The sequence below is a fragment of the Haliotis rubra genome, unplaced genomic scaffold (genome assembly GCF_003918875.1).
Source record: "Haliotis rubra isolate DU_JTF1 unplaced genomic scaffold, ASM391887v1 Scf1647, whole genome shotgun sequence".
NCBI lineage: Eukaryota > Metazoa > Mollusca > Gastropoda > Lepetellida > Haliotidae > Haliotis > Haliotis rubra.
Genome location: NW_025765611.1, coordinates 107,501 through 126,104, shown reverse-complemented (window position 1 = coordinate 126,104; position 18,604 = coordinate 107,501). Strand labels below are relative to the sequence as shown.

At 40.0% G+C, this 18,604-nt stretch overlaps 1 protein-coding gene across 1 annotated transcript; it reads right to left on the bottom strand.

Moving 5' to 3' along the window:
* Positions 1-730: 730 nt before the first annotated feature.
* Positions 731-17,593, bottom strand: LOC124271949. The gene is made up of 17 exons (XM_046707119.1): positions 17,473-17,593; positions 15,292-15,614; positions 13,558-13,712; positions 10,950-11,196; positions 10,450-10,555; positions 9,597-9,693; positions 9,332-9,427; positions 7,704-7,754; positions 6,655-6,739; positions 6,202-6,261; positions 5,088-5,264; positions 4,495-4,636; positions 4,112-4,220; positions 3,115-3,187; positions 2,297-2,443; positions 1,539-1,678; positions 731-1,045 (listed from the first exon to the last, which is right to left on the bottom strand). The coding sequence occupies exons 1-17, from the start codon at positions 17,519-17,521 to the stop codon at positions 811-813; spliced, it is 2,292 nt and encodes a 763-aa protein (XP_046563075.1). The 5' UTR covers positions 17,522-17,593; the 3' UTR covers positions 731-810.
* Positions 17,594-18,604: the final 1,011 nt, after the last annotated feature.

The window sequence follows — 18,604 nt, the reverse complement described above, 5'->3', positions numbered from 1 at the left end:
TGTTGTATTTGTTTAGATGCTCCATCTTTCTGCCTATTCTACATTCCTGAGCTAACATTGGTCAACAACAGTGTCTGCATCTGATCAAATGTGTCATGCATACTGGTGTATACGTGAGTATGTTTGGTGCAATGCATAATGTATTACTCCAAAAACGTATTCCAAACCAAAGGATGCGTAAATGCAAAATAGCACACATCACGGCAGTTGTGCAAGAAATAGGTTCAGGATAGGTGGGTGAAAATTGTCACGTGTATGTTTCCTATTTTAGCCAGAAAAGTTTTAGATTAAAGTACTATCAGAATTAGAAACAAAACTGTTTTAGGCTGTTACTCTGTATCCCTAAAATTTACACAATTGCAAATAGCATATGTCGAAATAACCCCCCATCTTCTAACTGGGCATTCAGTAGGATGCGTAATAGGATATCGAGAAAAGCATGTATACTGGTAAAATCAGGCAAAACTTAGAAAAACTACGAATAGCTGCTGAAAACAATAGATCAGACTATAGATTGCAATTAGGTCGCTCAGCCAGGTATGACGACGGACCGTCGACTCACTTGGCATAAAATGCCCGTGCTGCTGTCAGGCACAAGAGGTCATCTCAAAGATATTTTATGCTTTTTCACGTGTATTGAATAGGTCTGTTGATTATCATCTTACGTGTCTTTCTTTTATGAAGTTTATGCAAAAGAGTGTGATACCCATAGAAAAGCTTAAATCAGCCATCGTATTAAATGTCTCAAAATATATAGGCATTTATTGCTACAAATTATGTCATAATATAAACTGTGACGCATGTTGTATTCTATCCATATGTGCATCCCCAGGCTTTGTAACTAATAGTAGCAAATCCTGAGTCGCCAAGGTCACATTGAAGACTTTTTGACACGCCGTCAGTGTTGAACGAAAAGTTGACAATTTCATTAGCTCCCCCTGCAATACGGACGATGATGTCGCTGCTGTCAAAGTTGATGTCAACAACTCTCTGTGGAGACATTGGCACCCACTTGTCAAGTTCTCCTTGAATCAAGACCTGTTGACTGAAAATAGAAAAAGCGTGCACAGGAGTGAGTGGCTGAGTGACAGTATTTCAATGATATCACATTGATGAATACTGAATCTGAGGTGAGAATTGTCAAAGTGCGGATCCTGCATTGCTAAGGGAGACGACTCTTTATTTAAGACGCCTGGATCATAGACTAACGTCTAGTCTCTTAAATGGTCAAACATATGTATTTTACAGAAAAAAAAGAATCATAAATGATAATCATAAAATGTACTGAAAAGGAGCCCCGAGACTTCCTGAGACAGTGAAAATTTAGACTTGCCACATATTCTAGACTTACATGAGCTTTCTTGGATATATTTGTTTCAGGGTCTGTGAAACAGTCTACCTGCATCCCTATTAAAAGCGTGTTTTTTTATAAAAAACTAAATATCTAATACAACTCACTATGACCTTCTTTCCAAACATACAATTTATCCAATCTCAAAGTTTTACACTCAGTGAAAGACTTGTGGCTTGATCCTCACCCTCCATATGTTGTAACGGGTGAGACATAGTACAGACAGAAGTCCACCATGGTACAACCGCTCAGCAGGAGGGGCTGGGGGTCTGTCAGCAGCTGCACCTTGTTGGGGTCTTTAGTAGAGAACACCATAGACTTGGGGAACTGGAAGTATACAGTTTGTTCAATGTATTCCCAATAACTGACTACCGTAGAATGAAATGGATGAACACAAGCTGCACTGAAAATTACTGAAGCTTTTAAGTAAATAATATTTTGGCTTGTTCACGGATTCGTGTTGTCAGTCAGTGTCTTGCTCTTCATTCTTGAAAGAGCCAAAAGAATTTAAGAAACATCAGACTCTGATATGTGTTGGTCTTAAGTCATGCTCACACTTTCAGTTCCTGTTCCATCGTCTAGAAAGGGTTATTCTATTTACACAAAGTCACATTCAGTCTCACAATTTCCGCCTTGTATCAGACCCGTGAAGATCTTGGTTAGAATTGGTCTTCAGCAACCCCTGGTTGTCATTGGAGGCGACTAACGGGATCGGGTGGGCAGGCTCGATTACTTGGTTAACACATGTCATCGTATCCCAATTCCCGTAGAGAGGTGCTCTTGCTGTTGATCACGGAAATGTCTAGTGCAGACAGGATTATTTACAGACCGCCGCCATACAATTGGAATATTGCTAAAAGCGGCTTAACAATACACTCACTCACTCACTCACTTAGATATGGTTGCATTTAAAATCATGAATGCGAGTACCCCTCCATCTCTTACCCCTTGGAATCCCGCCATACACGGGGTCATGTTGTAGCTTCCTTGAAGGTCAGCAGCAAGCACGATGCCGTATTTGTTGTCGCCACCGAAGTCAGAATATGTTGACCACACTTCACCATCTGGACCTTCAAAATCGTCCCACGCCAGCTGAAAACAAGTACGTCAGGATAATCGTTAAGGACCATCATGCACAGTTAAATGGGATGCAAGGAAATGTGTGAAAGAAGATGATTCACCCTTCGTTGCAACGTAAAAGAATGCTATTGTTCGCTACATAAAAATGATATTGTTCATGCGACAGGTGCTTACGAAAGTGTGGAACATGCCCAAAGCTCTGTTATGAGACAAAATAAATTACTACGCTCAAGATCATGATGTTATTTAGTTTCTGGCAAAGCATATTACGTAAAGATCGGTTACCAGTCTGTAGCACCTAACTTTGGGCGAATGAGATTCCTGTTGCAATATTGATTAAATTATGAAATAGATTAAAATTCTGTCCTCCAAATAATTTCAAAATACGTAAAGAAAATAATCATTTGAACTTTTTCAAATCAAGATGCTGTCATTGGAAACATACCTGTGAACATACAATATTGTGGCAGCAAGGGTATCGTGCCTGAACGGATGAGATAGTGTATCTGCATAACTTTTCTTTTAAAGTTCATGTGGAAAATAAATGTTATGAAAAACTGGACCATCTATGGCAGAACCTCTGAAAAGCATTCAGTGACGAGGTACATTTCAGGTAACAGGTATCCATTGAATATATAAGTTACTGTCCTTATAAGGACGTGTGTCCACGAACGAGTGCTCACCCTTCTGATCATGTTGTCTATAGCTGTGGCGGGTCTAGATGGTTTCAGGATCAGTCCGTCCGAATTCACACTCCTGAAAATCAGTGTCTTCGGTGAGATAATTTACCAGCAATAGACGAAATAGGTGGAACATATCAACAACATATACTGAGGGAAACAAATAAGGGAACGCCACTTCACGGCAGTGTTCCTTTATTTATTCTCAGATTTCCTCCCACAGCGCTATTCAAAGCTGGTGATGGAAACTAGAAAACATGAAAGGAACGCTTGTTTTTTTCTGAGTTCACATGGCCATTTTCCGATTTCACGTCGCCATTTCTAAGTGAAAGAAAAACACCATATGTCACTTAAGGCGACCTGATCAGCAGAACCACCACATCAGAGAACGTCCTCGCATTGGTCGTCCAGCCATGACACCCTTTCGCCTCGACAAATGGATGTGAACCACACATATTCCACAGATTCCATGCAGTGCCTTCACTGGCACATACAACTCTTGCAAGAGACAGTGACGACAGTGACAGAGCACCATTGTCTTCAGTGATCAACTCGGTTTCCTTGCTCGACGATACCAGATCACGTGATTTGTCACCAATCGAACATTTTGTTATTTTTCCTAAGATATGGAATGCCATTTCCCAGATACTCCTCCAACGTTGGTGACCTGAATGAAGTGTTGGTGTCAGGTATTCATTGTCGGTCTTGTATGTATCAACAGCTTTTGCCTTTGAGTATATCCTAATACCTTCAAAATATACTTCTTAAAGTTGATGATAACTGCTAAAAGCTGTTTACGTCAAATATCATCATTTTTTATAATATAGTTCTAAATATATATATATCTTTTGATGTTAAAAGTGGGCATGTGTTCTTGGTAGGTTGTTTGCCTCGTACCATTAAACCTTTTTCTATAATTTTTGATATGAATTCCTAAAACAAACTGCTGAATGATCAAACTGTATGATCTCGTAAACATATATTTTTCAACTCTACATACCTCATTATGATGGTCTTGTTGAATTTGCCGATCATGTCACTTGGTCCGACAGGCCCCGTGCTGAGAGTGGCCACCAGTGCGTTCAACTCCGGATATGGTTCTGTTCTGTCTGTGTTGAAGAACATATTCTGATAGATACCATGCTGATTGATTCGGGAGAACAAAGATGACAAAACACACATGCACGCACACACACGCACGAACGAACGAATGATCGTACATAAGAAACCAAGTTTATCGATAATGAAACAATTGATAATCTAAGTATAAGAATTGAAATAGTAACTGACACTGATCATTTGTACTAATTTTAAACAAGAATACTTTCGGCATTAAAAGAAGTAAAAGTGTTTGTGGTATGTTCACATGTGTGAATCATTTACTTGAATGTTTTCCATGGGGTTGAATTGTCGTGGTCCAGAAGTTGTCTTTGAAGGGAGCGATGCCGATAGCATAGGCCAACATGGACGTGACTCCAATACGCCATTGGTCCTGTCCAGGGTGATAGTCTTGGCTAGCTCTTATCTACGAAAGAAATCATTGCATGTAGTAAATTTGACATCCATTTAATCCAACCCTACGTGTGTTAAAAGAGAGAGAAGCATGTATTATCTAGTGTTTCAAGATAAACTGAAGTGTCAGCATACTTAGTAGTCCTAGCTATGTTACGAGAGCGAGAAGCATGCATTTTCTGGTGTTTCAAGAGAAACTGAATGGTCAACATATTTAGTAGTCCTACCTGTGTTACGAGTGCATGAAGCATGCATTATCTAGTGTTTCAAGAAAAGCTGAAGTGTCAGCATGTGTAGTAGTCCTACCTGTGTTACGAGAGAGACAAGCATGTATTATCTAGTGTTTCAAGAGAAACTGAAGTGTCAGCATGTGTAGTAGTCCTACCTGTGTTACGAGAGAGACAAGCATGTATTATCTAGTGTTTCAAGAGAAACTGAAGTGTCAGCATGTGTAGTAGTCCTACCTGCGTTACAACAGGGATGGAGATCGCATGCAGTGCGTGTCTACAGAGAGACATGCAGTACTGTATTGTCAGTCCGTTCTTGGCAGCTCCACGTCCCATCTGATTGAGCCAAGTCTCTGCCAGGTGAACATCCTCAGTGAGAGCAGCAACTCCGCCAAACTCACCTTGTAGCCAGTCCTGAAGTTACGTGAGACATGCCTTGAGTTCCAGGTGATGGTAGGTTTGATGAGGTGTGGGGAGATAGGTGAGGCATGGGTCGCTGATATGAGGCGAGGCGAGGTGAGGTGAGGTGAGGTGAGGTGAGGTGAGGTGAGGTGAGGTGAGGTGAGGTGAGGTGAGGTGAGGTGAGGTGAGGTGAGGTGAGGTGAGGTGAGGTGAGGTGAGGTGAGTATGGTAGCTGAGATGAGGTGATAGTACATTAGCTGAGGTAGGTGAGGTTAAGTATGTGAGATTAGGTGACTTGAAATAGGTGAGATGAGGTGAGTGGGAGATGTGATGCTAGATGAGGTGATGGTAGGTGAGGTGAGTTGCGTTAGGTGAGGTGAGGTGAGTTGAAGTAAGGTGAGCTGAGGTGGGTGAGGTTTGCAACAGGTGCTGGTAGGTGAAAATTACTGTTCTTGGGCAGCAAATACATGCACGCGTCTGTGAGGTGACTCAGTACCCGACCGGTTTATTTGAAGTTTTCGAGGTATAATATGCTACCCCTTCTCTTACTGATTCCAAGATGACCAATGCTTTTTTCTGCAGTTAGTTAGAGCCAGTGTAACAGTACGTATAATCTTTCAGTGTTATTTTGCCATGCAGCGGACGGGAATCACCTTCTGGACGCGGTGGGCCTTCGAATGAGTTAGTAAGTATGGTTTTACGCCGCTTTTAGCAATATTCCAGCAACAATATCATATCGGTGGACACCAGAAATGGGCTTCACATATTGTACCCATGCTGGGAATCAAAGCCGGGTCTTCAGCGTGACGTGCGGACGTTTAAACCAACTGACTACCTCACCGCCTTCGGATGTAATTGTGACAAATCAATGTATTCGATATATTTATGTTGAAGCAATTGTTGTATCATACTCTTCCTAAACGAGACAATCAGATACTGTTGGGTCTACCTGTTCATATGTCATTAAGCCCCATTTTCGAGCATTGCCGAGGAGGTCGTCCCAGAATATCTGAAAACACCATTGCAAGACGTAAGAAAAATTTAAACCAAAATGAAACAAAAGTGAAACCCTATAATAAATCAATGTAAGCGTACGTACATACATACATACATACATACACACACATACACACACATATACATACATACACATACATACATACATACACACACATACATACATACATACATACATACATACATACATACATACATACATACATACATACATACATACATACATACATACATACATACATACATACATACATACATACATACATACATACATACCACCATGGTGGATTTATTGGGGGAAACGTGGTATTGTTGAACATCTCACCCAAGGTTATCACACCGTAAAATTGGATAAAATATCAACATGTATATATATTCCAATTACCTGTTCAAGTGGAAGGGCTTTCGTCTTATCAACAATGAAAGAATATTGACCACCATTCTGTTTAGCGTATGTCGTGTCGCTTGCCCTGCAATTACACATTGTTGATATCAAAAGTTAGTGAGTGAGTGAGTTTAACGCCGCTTTTAGCAATATGCCAGCAATATCATGTCGGGGAACACCGGAAGTGGACTTCACATATCGTTTCCATATGGGGAGTCGAACCCGTGTCTTCGGCGCGACGCTTTACCACTGGGGACCCCCACCACCCCGATAGTGATATAGAACATGCACTGTGAAATGTGTAGGGATCATTTCTCATGATTCATTCTTTGTTTGTTTGCTCAAACATCATTTTATGATACAATCTTGGTAGACATACAATATGAAATAAATATATAAAAGTAAAACACTAGAATCCTGGCATAGATCCCTGTCTTTCATAATTACCCAAAGAATAACATTTTCAGGGACATCGCGGCATTTGACATTTTTTTTGTTAAATACGTGTTATACTTAATTTCATAAAATGACAGTTTCCAGGGACCTTAGCATTCTGTTTACGTAACACAAATACACATTGTTTTAAACTTTGCTTTAATCTTTGTCGTATAATCTCTTGCTGTATACACATGAAGAGTACTGAGGCAAAGCTGATGCACACTGACATTTATTAATTGATATTAAGGAGATATAACGCTCTGTAACAGTGAACAGGAAAATATTTTAGAGCTATGCCATAGTGAAGAATGCCACTCTTGCACCTAAGAACATTCTAAATGTGAGACAAATTCAAATGAGTCTGGAAAACAAACTTGTTTTTTTTCCACGTGTTCATTTGATTGTCTGCACACACTCTATTATTGACAGACTGCCGCCATTTTGCCATATTGCTGAGTGAGACGTTAATCAACAAACAAACAAACGGACACCTCATTCACACTGTATGTATCCAAACCCATGTTTGAAACTGCGTATCATAACGTTTCACAGGATTCAAGAATATTAATTTATTATTAATTAATCGATAGGGAAACTTGTGAAATACCTACCAGTATCTGTTGTGTGCTGTAAGTGGCAAGCCTGTTTTGTTGTACAGCCACCTGGTAATTACACACAGCAAATACAGTTAGATACAGTCAACCACTGTTGTGTCGAAGTTGAAGCCAGATGCGAAAATACTTCGAGTTATACTGCATTTTACACAAACGAAATTAAATGAACAAAGAAAGAATGCGAAGGTACGAAGTTTTTATGTCCATACAATGATAGGTTCGACAGCGTTGTGTCGAGTTATGCAAGATTCTACACAACCGAAAATACATGAATAAAGAAAGGATGCGAAGGGACAACCATATGTTCGACTCAAACTTAGGCTCTAGGGTGTTTGACTGTATATATATCCACATATACACTACAAAAATGACTTGGTTTCCTGAATCTGGAAACCATCCGTATACAAGGTAAATGGGAATCCAGTTGGTTTCCATTCACTGAAACTGATCTGAGTAACTGAGTTTCCAACTAGATTCCATTTTGGATTCTTTGATTTTTGCATTTCAGTAAATGGAAACCAACAAGAAACTAAGGTTATAGGTTTCTTGTTGGTTTCCATTCCTGGAATTTGCAATTGAAGGTTTCATGAAATGGAAACCAACATAAAACCAGAAAATGTAGTTTAATGTTGGTTTCCTGTGCACTGTTTTTGAACTGAGTAACTTAAAATTTGCAAGTATTTGGCATGAAGTTGACCATCCTGACATCCAGTTGGTATCCATTCATTGAAACTGGGTAACCTAGTTTCCTAATAGAATCCATAATGGATACTGTAAACTTATAGTTCCGGTAATGGAAAACAACAAGAAACTATGGTCATGTGTATACTGTTGAATTGGTTTCCATTCCTGAAACTTAGTTTCGAAGATTTACTACTTTCTCATCATATTACATTATCTGTAATTGCGTAGAATAATTATGAGGTCTTAAAATTCAAAATGAATATGCCTGGGGAAGGAACATCAGATTTACATTTGAAAGAGTATGTAATTTGTAAGATTGCTTAGATGAACAAGAAGAAAGGTTACCCCAAATAGTTGTTGACGCATTGGTCAACTTTATATTTACCTGTTTTTGTTGAACCAAGATGTTGAGTGTGTGGAAAGAACTGATATTGTGGGACACCAAATCACTATACTGTTATAATTTTGATATATATGACACATGAAGTGTTTCACTTGTGTTCAACAATAACTGTGAAGTCTGACAAGCTTAGATGAACAATCCTCAGTTATCAAATTGTATCATTTATTACAATCTTAATTGTTATTAAATACCAATTATTTATCGTCATTACATATCATGGGGAATTTTGAAAATATACACACATATGCACATATGTACACATATATACACATATGTACACATGTGTACACATATTCTCACAACCGTTACCAATGGCGGGTTTTATGTGCAAAAAAGTTGTTTCGTCAGTCCGAACGTTTAGATTATGTACAGCTGCTTCCTACATTACGTTTTACTGCTAAAAAGAGACTGGCCATGTTTATTATCTGGTGTGAAAATGTTTGTGCAGTGAGGAAGATCATTTGCATTTCAGATTACTTCACAAACTATTAAAACACACTGTTTGAATGCGATTACAAATAAAATTCCTATCACTTACTGCATGCCGTTTGGAAATACTTGTGGGGTGGCCTCCCATGTCTTGACCCCATTTCCTGCACCTTTGTAGTACCACCAGGAGTCGAACTGCAGGTATCTGAAGCAGGGTGAGTGAGTGAGTGATTTGGGTGTCACCCGCTCTCAGACAGTGGTTTAATAATTCCACTGCATGTTGCTTTGACCTGTTATCGACAACAGACGCCATTCGCACATGGAACTGTGGCACCGGAAACAAATATGCCTCTACAGTGTAAGTGGCGACTTACCTGAACGGTATTCCTGTGTCATTGATAGCGGTAACAATGTCGATTATGGTGTCTTCGTAATTTTTCTGAGGTTCTGTATAGTAATAGTAATATGCACCTGCAAATAGAGTGAGTGCAATAATTAGTCGTTGTTTATTGTATATCAGGTATCTGTTGGAGTGGTTCCAAAGAACAAACACGCACACACACACATGCCATACATACACGGAATTAATGGAATTAGGAGCGGTGGGGTAGCCTATTGGTTAAAGCCTACTTTTGTCACACTGAAGACCCGGGTTCGGTTCCCCACATAGACAGCCACCATATAGCTGGGATATTGTTAAGTGCGGAGTAAAACTAAATTCACTCACCCAACATGGACATAATGTGTGAAGCCCAACTCTGGAGTCGCCTGTCGTGATATTGCTTGAATATTGGCTGGGGAATGGGGGTGGGGGTGGGGGTGGGGGACCGGCACTCGTCGATCCTCCTGCGTTTGTTATTTGTGTAACGGTCCACAGTCGAGGACAGTCGAGATCCGTACGCACACAGAACCTCCAACAACTGGTCCAAGACTACCCACGAATGCAACTGTTACAACCACCATAGACATCTCTGAACTGGTATCAGTGACTAAGTGAGTTTAGTTTTAGGCCGCTTTTAACAATGTTCCTGCAATATCACGGTGAAAAACTCCAGAGATGGGCTTCACACATTGTACCCATGTGGGAATCGAACACTGGCCTTCGACGTGACGAGCGAATGCTTTAACCACTAGGCTACCCCGACGCCCCTGACATTGTATCAGCATGTAACAGCACAGGACAGGTTGGAGTGGAGAAAGGGTTGCCAGTTCCTGCAGTCTTCATACCGTTGTCAGTGTAGTACCCCAAATAGTTGTTGGTGAAGTCTGACTTGACAAAACTGTCGTCTCTTCTGTACATTTTTTGCAGGATCTCCCCCCAACTGACAAATCCCTGAAATTTGAAATGATTAAAATTTAACTTAATTAAATTCAATGAAATAATATATAAATATAAATAACAACTTAAATTCAATCTATGCATACGTTTGATAATGAAAAATAAATCTGTTTCACTCTATGCAATATTGATATTATTATTATACAATGAAACATTTTTTTATATAATGATGATATTTCATTTGAGTGAAAATAACTGTCGAAATATATACTTCCTTTTACCAGAAATGACACTTCTATTTCGAATTAAAACAGATATGATAAATAGATATATTTATGAAAGCCCTGTTTGTTGTTAGCCCTTTGTATACCTTCACTTCATACTGTTTAAAAGGTGAACAAATTTATGAGTCTCATCAGATTGGTGACATTAATGTTATATAACACACCTTGTTGATGCCTTGGTTGCTGAAGACGAGGATGGTGCTGGTTTCAAAGTTGGCGGGGACGTTGTTAACGCCGCCCATAGTTCCCCAGTAGATGTTGGCTAATGGGCCGTTTTTCTGGTACATGAGATTGGCGGACATGAAGGAACTGGCAGGAGACAAGATGAAAGTGTTGGCAGTCTTGTTCCGGTCGAATATACAGAAGGGGCCACTTGTGATGCCGTCGGAAATGTTAAGTGGAGGCAAAAAACTGAAAAAGAGTGATTCTACAATAATAACTTATTACAGTCAGAGATTTAGATGGACAAGGTAAACAAAATGAGATATATTTTACATATAAACACACATAAAGATATACATACTCTTTCTCTCACACGCACACACACACACACACACACATATATATATATAAATGTGTGTTATGTTTTGAACATGAATATGTACAGGATAAATGTTTTATGTCAGGTGCATAGGCATTATATAATATTATATATATATATATATATATATATATATATATATTCGTATATTCGTGTGTGTCCAAACACAATATTACCATGCCAAAAGCATTTTATATACTGAGTCAAAAAAGAAACTTCACAAAATGTAATTGGAAAAATAATGAATAAGGTTTTTTCTCTGATGATCCGAAATGGGATCCATATCTTTCGACTGTAGAAAAACATTAGCAAAACCCACTCAAACCCATCCATTCATCGTGCAAATGACGTAAGTGCCAAATCAGTTTTCCACGTGCAGTCGATCACGTGATCTTCGCATCGAAGTTTTCTTCATATGCACGTGTTTGCATTGTCCTCAAGAATTGAAAAAACACTTTTAAACCACAGTTCTAACGGTACTTGAATGCCACGATTGTCAAATGTGCAACGTGAACGTGCCGTTGGCATGTTGCAAGCGGAAAGATCAGTTATTGACGTCGCAAGAGCAATGGGATGCAGCCGTCGTACTGTGTATGACTTGCGAGGTCGTCTACAACAAACTGGCACCACTTCTGATCGCCCAAGGTCGGGTCGTCCACCTGTGACGTCACGAGCAGAAGACCGTCAAATCGTCCTACGTCACCTACGTGACAGATTTCTGCCGGCTACACGAACCAGGGCTGAGATGTTTAGAGGTCGACTGTCCTCACAGACCATTCGAAATCGGTTGCGGGCTGCCAGTCTCCATTCTCGACGCCCATATCGAGGGCCAATATTGACGCCGTTTCATCAACGTCAACGTCTGCTGTGGGCCCAACGTCACCACCGATGGACCCAGAGAGACTGGAATCGAGTCGTCGTTAACGATGAATCCAGGTTTACCCTCAGATTCGCGGACGGCAGGCATAGAGTCTGGAGACGACGTCGTGAACGGTATGCCCAATGTTGTGTACTGGAAGTCGACAGATTCGGGGGCGGAAGTTGCATGGTGTGGGGTGCTTTCTGTGGGAACAACCGTTCCCGACTTTTGGTCATCCGTGGAAACCTCACAGCTGCTGCTTACCGCGACCAGGTGCTCACCCTGAACTCGTTCCTTTCATGGCGGCTCATGGCCAAGGTCTACAGTTCGAGCATGAGAATGCTCGACCGCATACTGCGATGTTGACACGAAATTTCCTTCAAAACGCTGGAATCAACGTCATGGCCTGGCCATCGAGGTCCCCTGACCATAATCCAATAGAGCACGTTTGGGATGCACTTGGGAGAAGGCTTCATGGTCTTAGGAACCAACCTCAGAATTTGCAGGAACTTGGCGCTGCCTTGCAAGAGCAATGGCGCAGAATCCCCAACCACGTGTTCACAAGCATCAGGCAGTCGATGAGGAGACGGTGTTTGGCAGTGGTGAATGCGCGGGGCGGCCATACACGATATTGAACTGAGAAATTTCGCATTTTGATTCTTGTGACTTGACATTCTGTATACCAATGTTTTGGAACGGCGGTGTAGCCTAATGGAACTGATTATGGCACTGTAAGTGTATCGAGTACATCACACAGATCTCAGCAATGAAATAATATCAATTTAAACATCTTACCATCTCTTGTTTTTTTATAGTGCCCTGAAGAAAGAATGTTAATTTTCTTTTTTGACTCAGTATATATTCTATTGCTTCTGCACCAAATACATCACTTATTCTGTAATAACTTTCCAATTATATATGTTACAATATTCATATAGTACATAAATAAAATTTACTCGTCTTCACGGTATAGCTACAATATTGATGTTGATTTTAACTCAGTCACTTTGAATAGTGATTTCGGGGAGTTGATTCCATCCCGGATGCCCTAATGAGATGCGTTTCTTCGCGGCACCGGGGCGGTGCGGTAGCCTTGTGGTTAAGGCGTTCGTTCGGGTTCGATTCCCCTCATGGGTACAATGTGTGAAGCCCATTTCGGGTGTCCCCCCGCTGTGATATTGCTGGAATATTGCTAAAAGCTACGTAAAACTCACTCACTATTCGTGGTGCCAGCATCTGATAATGGTCCATTTTGTCGGCAGGGCACCTGTGTTTAAACGCCCACGAATGCGGTCAATGCGGGCTTCATAACGGTAAACAGTTGCACCAAACCAAATGTCATCACTCATTCACTCTGTATCCCTGTACATACTCTCCAAATGTTTTTTCTTGATATCCAAATTGACCACCACCGTACGACAGGAAGCCACGGGGCACAGGCGTATTCTCCACAACGAAACCAGGAAACCCGGCTATGACGTCATCATTTGTGTTTGCCATCGTTCCATTTGTTGCGTTTAGGTACGTCTGTTGAGAACAAAACAAAAAGCAGGTATGAATGATCCATCCAGTGCAGTTTGGTGATCATAACATTCCTTTAGGTAACAGATTGGTTGTACCACTGTTATGTTGGTATCTTTGTTTGTTTAAAGCCACACTAAGCAATATTCCAGGGTCCCGTTTCACAAAGCTCTCGTAAGTCTAAGATGTCGTAACTCTTCTCGTCGCATTTGTACCTCCTATGTTACAGTATAGGGTACGAATGCTACAAGAAACGTTACGAGATCTTACGCTTAAGCATTGTGAAACAGGGCCCAGCTATAATCCCAGGTCTGTCAATAATCTAGTTTGGACTAGACAATCCAGTGATGAACATCATCAACATCGATCTATGCAACTGGGATACTATGACATGTTTCAGCCATGTCAGCAAGCCTGACCACCTCATCCCGTTAGTTGCCTTAAAGGACAAGCATGGGTTGTTGAAGATCATTGTTCAGCCGGACCCCATCCGGCTATCACTGATGGGAATGAAACATTGTACTGCACAGTCTCATTTGACACGTACACTTTAAATTGGTAAATAAACATCATACAACACCCACTGTAATATAAGTATATTTATAAAATATTTGATTGCTTTTCCTTTCAAGACTCAAAACCACTACATCAGCAGCATATACCAAATATAAATTAACATAACAATCATTGTCACTGTGATGTTTGGGCAAGGAACGATTGTAATGATGCGCAATACAGTATAAACATACCTGTATATTAAACGCTATCAGGAAAGTCCATAATGGTTTGCTGAAACCAATCTTTTCCCTAATTCAAGATATTTACCATGCTCAAACACACCTGTTGATAATGTTTGTGGAAAAGTCGTAGGAGTTTGTTTAATGGTCGAACTGACCAAAGCAACTACTTCTTAAATGTTTCCACAAAGAACTTAGTAAAGCACCCCCTGACAAATGTCATGAATAAGCCCCGATCTTAACCTGTTTGATATCAAATCTGGGACAGGATTGGTCGTCGTGTGCAGCAAAGGATCATGCTGTGCAGAACCTGGCCCAATTGGAAGCTGCTTTACACGAGGATCTGAAGATCATGGGGCTGACAGGGGGTATGAGGAGGAGAATGCTGGTTGTCATACAGTGACATGGAAGTTACACTCGGTATTCACCTTCAATCGTGCTAGACACGCAAAATAACATTTTGAATGTTCACATTCACCAATAAATTCAACAATAAACATTCCAGGGCCATACTTGTACAGACATGATTTTGTATGAAAATCAGTGTGTGTTTTTAAATGAGCAATTATCATCATAAAATCAACATGGATTCCAATCATTTTGTCGGGTTGTGTATGCGTAAATGGATCGTACGGGTCAGAAAACCTTTTTTTCCATTGTGGTCACCTCGAGAAGTTTTATGAACGTTTTGAACATCCATCATTGCAAACATACAGGGAGTGTTTAATTAAGTCCTTTGTGTATATATAGATAGAGAGACTTCGTATAGAGGAACAAAGATGTATCGTCAATAAGCATGTTAGAAGTACAAAGTATCTGTATTTAAAACTATGAGAAGAAAGTCAAACCTGTTTGAAGATGACAAATTGTTCAGGTGGGTTGTTGCCCGAAAAGATGCTTGGGTCGGGCGTGTAGAAGTAGATGCTGGCTAGAAAGCGGTATGTGTCGGCTTGGTAGAGGAAGTTGGTGGCCTGCCATTTGCCGATGAAGTCAGATCCAGATGTTCCTGTGGTCTCCAGAAGCTTCAAAGAGCCATCATCGGTGCTGTAAACCTTATTGTTGGCTCGGAAGAAAGTCGGGGCGCTATTCAGCCAGACATTTCCCCCAACACTGATGAAATAGTGACCGCTGGAGTAGACGGTGATGATAAAACTATCACCCTTTGTGCTACCTGAACACATGAAGCAACAATTATGAACGTCCAGATTTTACTGATCATCCGGGGTACGAACCCACGTTTTCAGAGTCAGACACCCAATTGATACTTGTGAGAGGGATATAGAATGTTCGTGATCCAGACTTCCAGTTCTCAGACTTTAATTTTGTTCGGAAGCAGCGAAGGCTGAGTGGGTTAGATCGCTGTCTGGCGATTACATGCATGGCACTAAAGTACACCTTCGTATCCGGATGGGACTCAATCCCCACATGTACTTTAATCCAAAGTGTAACATATATTACATATGACCGTTTTGTAAATGGTATTGTGTTTTCACATCAATTATGGGCACTTATTTTAAAAATGTTTGAATGGAGATTTCCTTTTTTGGTGTTTTACACTCGACCCCGGGCTATTTCTTTGTGAGATTTCTGCTGAATGGCCTGCTGGTCAATCACTTGGGCGTTGACCATCGCCCTGTGTGATTACTGAGGTATTACAAATATGGCAATATGCGCTTCCATTAATTTACAACTTTTGAGGTAGTTTCCAGACTTCCAAGAGAACTAAACGATTCTTGCTTAGAAGTTGTTTGATCAAGATTACAACGTCTAAGGCCACAGTAAAACGCGTGTGGAAGACATTTAATTTTTTACGCATCCGTGACAGATGACTTTTGACTTGAATTGTTCCCAGGTATATAACTAACTGACCTTTGCATATGCAAATCGCTTAATATGTTGTCATTTTGATTCGTAAGCCGATGAAGAAATCTCTTTACAGGAATCTGAGTTAGGTGGAGTTTTAGATAACACCACTTTCGAGCTTGACATTCCCTATATGGAATTTGAAGCATTGCCATGACTCGTGCACGGGGTTCTTGTACAGAAATACTGAATACAAAATACAATAAACTACGTTTAAACAAAACCGGTTATAACGAACTGAGGCATATAACGAGGTCAGCCAATTTCTGTGTATTTTTGTCAATGGTTATGACGAACAGCGGTTTAAACGACCATATATAGTTTACTCTACATGTATTTCTTTCTGAAGTGTATCATACTGATTTGTATATATTCTGCATATCATTCCAAGTGGGGATTATGATTTCGTACCATAAACCACACATCAGTTTACGCGTAATTGTAATTCTGAAAACATTATTACTCATTACTCAAATTCCATAAGACGTCTATTAAATACTGAGAGCAAAAAAACGTCGTAACATTGCAAATGACATTTAAGTATCAATGGAGTATTTAACCTATTTTTTTTCAAAACATACACCGGAAGTCAAGTTTGAGGAAAACATGAATCGTGGTCATATAGCCTGTTTTGCCTAATTGTGTATTGTTTGAGATTGAGGTTGGAAATGTTTTTGTTAGTGGAAAAGGAAGAGTTCACGCAAACACAACACTGACATCGAGATGCACGTGCATAATGCATGCATTCGGGCATAAATTGCCGGCTTGAATGGCCATCGTTCACTTGTTTTCTGAACACAGCAGCTGTGCTCACGAATTGTTTGATCGGCATTCTAGAAGTTGGTAAGACACCAAATGAAACATACATCTTTATGAAATTGTCATCCATAAAGTTGTATGTTTCATTTGTATATATTTGTATCCTTTGTATTAAACTATACATCAGAAGTCAGTTATATGTGTTTTGTTTTAAGACAAATAATTTCTTTGAATGCATGAGTAATATTGTAATTTTCAACAATGTTTAGAAGAGATTACGAAACAAACACTTAAGGTACAGACCTACTGGTGTATTGAGTTGTCATGTCTCCTCATATGTTGGTTCATACAACGGAAAGTCTCCAACAATCAATGTAAATGAAATAAATTAACTTTAACACACCGACCTGCAGCAGAAACAAGTATCAGGATTGCGAGAAGGAAACTGGCAGCCATCTCCGTCTCTGATGGCTACAATAGTGGAACAAGATCAGGTCTTCTCTACACAATTTAGCATTATCTCTATTTTCTTATCGCCCTTGACCCAACAAATACTTATGGTATGCTGATCATTCTACAGATAATCTACACGAACATGTCAGAGAAAGTGGCATTTTTTAAACATCTATGACTATAAAGAAAATATATAACTTGTCAAGCATTTGAAAATCCCGATTATATTAAGTGTGATTTGTTTAGTGATTACATAAGGATTGTAACCGGTACGTGAGTGAACTGTATTTATTGATCACGTCATCTATCTATATAACCATACTGTATACGAATTGGGGATCTTTTGACGAACGAGGTCCATATGTTTCTTAGTGCCCCCAATTATGCTTATATGTGATTACCTGGAATCATCTTTGAGATCACTGATTGCCTTCTGTTTACATAAAAGAAATAAACATAGATTATATAGAAGTGTATGTATGTAGTATAATATAACAGTTATTTAGCAATTTTATTGAAAATACTTTTTCTTGCATTTTATTGTTTCATAAGAATGTGAAGAATAATTCTACAACTATAGATTATATAATCTATTCTTCTTCCGTTAATTCAATACATTGCTATTATATACGGGGATCTGCGGGTAAAGATCTTGAATGCCATGCCCGGAAACTCGAGATGCCAAGTCATAGCCGACTTTAAAAAGGAGAACTTGACAGATGTTGTTCTTAGCCTTTATCAATGGAATCATCTTTCTACAGGCGTACCAAGAACAAAAACCCACCTGGCAACTGCCTGAAATAGGGAATGCCTAAGGCACACTGGTTCTGTACGAGTTCATCACGTTCTCGAAGAAAAAACAGAGAAGTCAGACGAGACACCACAGATGCAATGTAAGGCAGGTGGCAGAAGAGGAGAAATCGCAACAGAGGCCAGATTTCATCTTCTAAAAGATCAACGTCTGAAGGGTCAGGTGGCAACTTCGCCGTTTCTCGGTCTTTCATCCACGTTTCATTCCAATGCACGTGTAAGTATAGCAAAGCATGTTTGTGCTATATTTGCTGAGACGTTCCTTCTTTCTGCCTA

Excerpts from the sequence above, each read along its gene's own strand:
- LOC124271949 (XM_046707119.1), bottom strand. The coding sequence starts at position 17,521 with ATGGCTGCCAGTTTCCTTCTCGCAATCCTGATACTTGTTTCTGCTGCA. Across the intron at positions 6,740-7,703 it reads ACAGCACACAACAGATACTG|GGCAAGCGACACGACATACG; the intron begins GTAGGTATTTCA and ends GTGTAATTGCAG. Across the intron at positions 3,188-4,111 it reads AACAAGACCATCATAATGAG|GAGTGTGAATTCGGACGGAC; the intron begins GTATGTAGAGTT and ends ACTGATTTTCAG.